This window comes from Laccaria bicolor, genomic scaffold (genome assembly GCF_000143565.1).
Source record: "Laccaria bicolor S238N-H82 LACBIscaffold_159 genomic scaffold, whole genome shotgun sequence".
NCBI lineage: Eukaryota > Fungi > Basidiomycota > Agaricomycetes > Agaricales > Hydnangiaceae > Laccaria > Laccaria bicolor.
The window spans coordinates 1-3,459 of NW_001890018.1; the positions used below are offsets into that span (position 1 = coordinate 1).

At 38.0% G+C, this 3,459-nt stretch overlaps 1 protein-coding gene across 1 annotated transcript; it reads left to right on the forward strand.

Annotated features, from left to right (window-relative positions):
- Positions 1 to 112: 112 nt before the first annotated feature.
- Positions 113 to 709, forward strand: LACBIDRAFT_335829 (uncharacterized protein; the record flags this gene model as incomplete). Its single annotated transcript, XM_001890732.1, has 1 exon — positions 113 to 709. A coding segment is annotated over one exon (597 nt), but the record flags the coding sequence as incomplete, so codon positions are not given.
- Between the last annotated feature and the right edge of the window lie 2,750 nt (positions 710 to 3,459).

Consider the following 3,459-nt stretch of genomic DNA (forward strand, 5'->3'; position numbering starts at 1 on the left):
TGGGGGCTTCTTGGTGTGACGCCTGGTTCTATTGCCGGCATCGCCATTCTGGTACGTTTTAAACTGCTTGCGAACTATGTAACTTTTTAATTGGTTTCTTCCTTTCAATAAGGTTCGTTTCATCTTCTCTCCTGATCCTGAGCTTTCCGCTGGGAAGGGAGCTGTGACTGGTATCGACTACAGGAAAGATTTTACCTTGTACAAGATGTTTATCATCCAGAAACTCAACACTCCATATGGGAAAGTGCTATTCGACCTCTACAATCAAATTATCTTCGGGTCGGCTATGGTGAATACGATCGCGAATGATCCAGGAGATGGGGACGAAAGCAGTGGCATTGAGGATGCAACCAATCAATTCCACACACTCTCCCTTGCCCCTGCTGAACTTGCTACTCACGGAAATATCGAACAAGTCGCCCTCGACACTCTTCCCACCAGTTCTAATGCCGAAAAAAGAATCATCAGCGCCGGACCATCGCAGGAGCACAGCCCTAGCAATCCGGCGTCTGTCGCACAGGAACAGCCACTTTCAACAACACGTCATGCAGCTCCATCTACATTGGTCACGCCAGAAGCCAGGGTTGTAGAGAAGTCAAAAAAAGGGAAGGCGAGTGAGAAGGGAACTGTTCAGGACACAGCGGCGGAGGTTGTTGAGGCTGTACCAGGTACTCGCAAGCCTCGCAAACCACGCGCGCGCAAAACTTAGTCACCACTGTCTGTAGTTATGGATGCCTTCAATCTCGTTTGTTCACTGTTATGTTCATCATGCACATGTAAGGTGTGAAGTGCATCGGTGTGCTTTAAGTTTAAGGAGCTCTATATACTGCTTGAGAACCAATTGCTCATTTGTTAACCCAATTTATATAGTAAATATATGACCCGCTGGCATAGCGGTAACTATTGATCACTAACCAAAGGTAAGTAAGACCATAAGCTAAAGAGTTCGAATCCCGACTAATGCAATATAGAATAAATAGAACTACTAAGTAGAATAGAATAGAATAGAGAATAGACACAAGTAAGTACAATACAATAGATAGAAAACAATACTACAAAGTCGAATAGAATTAAATAGAATAGCCTACGACCACTAAGTACAATACAATACAATACAATAGACGACAACGTTGAATAGAATTAGGGACTACAAAATATATAGTAGACTACAAAAAACTAGACTACAACTTTCTCATCGCTTCACGCTTACAATACGGTTGTGATCATAGTACACGTTGTTGAAATTTGGTTAGGACTTGGTTGAAACGATGGTTTGAACATGGTTTCAATCAACCACTCTTCGGTTGTAACCGGTCCGAACGGCCACCAGTGATTGCATCGGTTGGAACTGGCAGTAACCGGCTGTAACCAATATTAGAAAACTCCGACATTTAATGTTAGGACTTTTCACTCACTAGAAAACAAAACAGTATAGTAAAATGTTACACTTTTCTGCAAGCTGCATCCAATTATTTCCAATATCAGATTTCAAAAAGTAATACAAGGGGGGTCCAGGATTTTTGATAACCATATGGGGTTGAGTTTTTTTCTAAGGCCTCGATGGCTGGACTAACAACTGAGACAGTGACAAATATGTAGGGCTACATATGTGTAATCATAGGCACTCAAAACTTTGGAATAGCCTGGAATCCTTGTTTTCATGAAATATTTGCTCTCAATTTCTATGTATGGTGATGGAATTGTATATTCATCATATTGTGTCAAATAAACTTATAATAAAAAAAGCAATCAGTTCCAAAATAAGCATGAACCATATAATTGTCTCATAGATTCTAATTGTTATTTAGAATAATTTTTTGCTTTGGCCCAGGAAATAACAATTAGGATCTATGAGACAATTATATGGTTCATGCTTATTTTGGAACAGATTGCTTGTTTTATTATAAGTTTGTTTGACAGAATATGATAGGGACTGTCATGGATCGGCAAAAACCAGGTATTATCCATGGATATCTGTGATCCATATGCTATATTTGGACAACCTTGGCAGGAGCAGCTCCAATGCACCACTGCCCTTTGTAAGCCTGTGGAACTCATCAATCTCACTCCCTCTTAAAATAAAAAACACCCTTTGATAAATTTGAACAAGAATTCATTGAAATATAATTATTTCTTCAGCTTTTCCTTTGTATTTTACTCTGATTTTATTATTCCACACTATATATGCATTCATAGAATGGACTATGTTACATTTTTTTGACTTGAATGCTATACGGAGATTAATTTGGTCTTGAATAAATTAACAACATCTTTAACAGGTCAGAAAGAAAATGTGTATATGGCAGATCAGTGACAAATGCATACCATACCCATCTGTGAGCATCAAAAATTCTTACAGTGGTTGGGGTACTTATATGTATTTCATACAAAATATGATGCAAATATATAAAGTGCTTATACTTTATGAACCTTCCAAATCATGTATAACACTTAGGTAAGTAGTATGACTACACTAGCATTTATAATGGTATTTGATGCTCATCCTGCATCCAATCATTAACAGTATGCATAAAGAGCAATAATAATAAAATGTGAAATTAATTTGATAGTGGAAATGAAACTAAAAATTCTTTCTCCAAAAGAATTTGGGATGTTTTCAAACATCTGGGAATGGAAGGAGTCTGACAAAGCATGAATTTTGCTGATGACAGCTAGATAATATAATTTAGGATGACTATATTTAATTTGTCACTACTTTTAAGACTCACTTTATGTCTGAATCATGATGTTTGCTCTTCATGCGGATGCTGGTAATATTTTCATGATCATATCATTTTCCACTGTTATTAAATAATGAGCTTCTACTAATATTCACATAGGATATTTATTAGAATAAAAATCTCCCAAACGAGAGCTTTCCAACGCATATTTTTTCATGGAAAATGGTGAAGAACTCGTGAAGATAGATGGAGGGCTGCTCTGAGCCACTATACCCACAGATATATCTGTACTGTGGCTTATCCAATCCACAGATCAGATATGACTATTACCCAGGTGTATCCATGGACAGTCCCTAGAATATGATGAATGTACAAATCCGTCACCATACATAGAAATTGAGAGCAAATATTTCATGAAAACAAGGATTCTAGGCTATTCCAAAGCTTTGAGTGCCTATGATTACATGTTGTCTCAAGTGTAACTAACTATGTGTGGGAATATACTTCCAAATATAGAAATATTATGTCATAATGTCGTGATCTGGCATTCCCTCAGAACATCAAACATCTCACTCCCTTCATTTGTTTCAGGGATTGTTCCCTTGAAGCTTCCAGAGAACTGTGCAAGTGAATGCCAGCAAGCTCGATTGTGTCTGGAAGTATGTCAATGCTTAGGCATGCACAACCCTGTCAACAACACAGCAGTTTTCAGACACAAGATTTTGACATGATCGAGTCTGAGGGGTGGGCAATATTGGTGACTGGGTTTGTGCCTTTT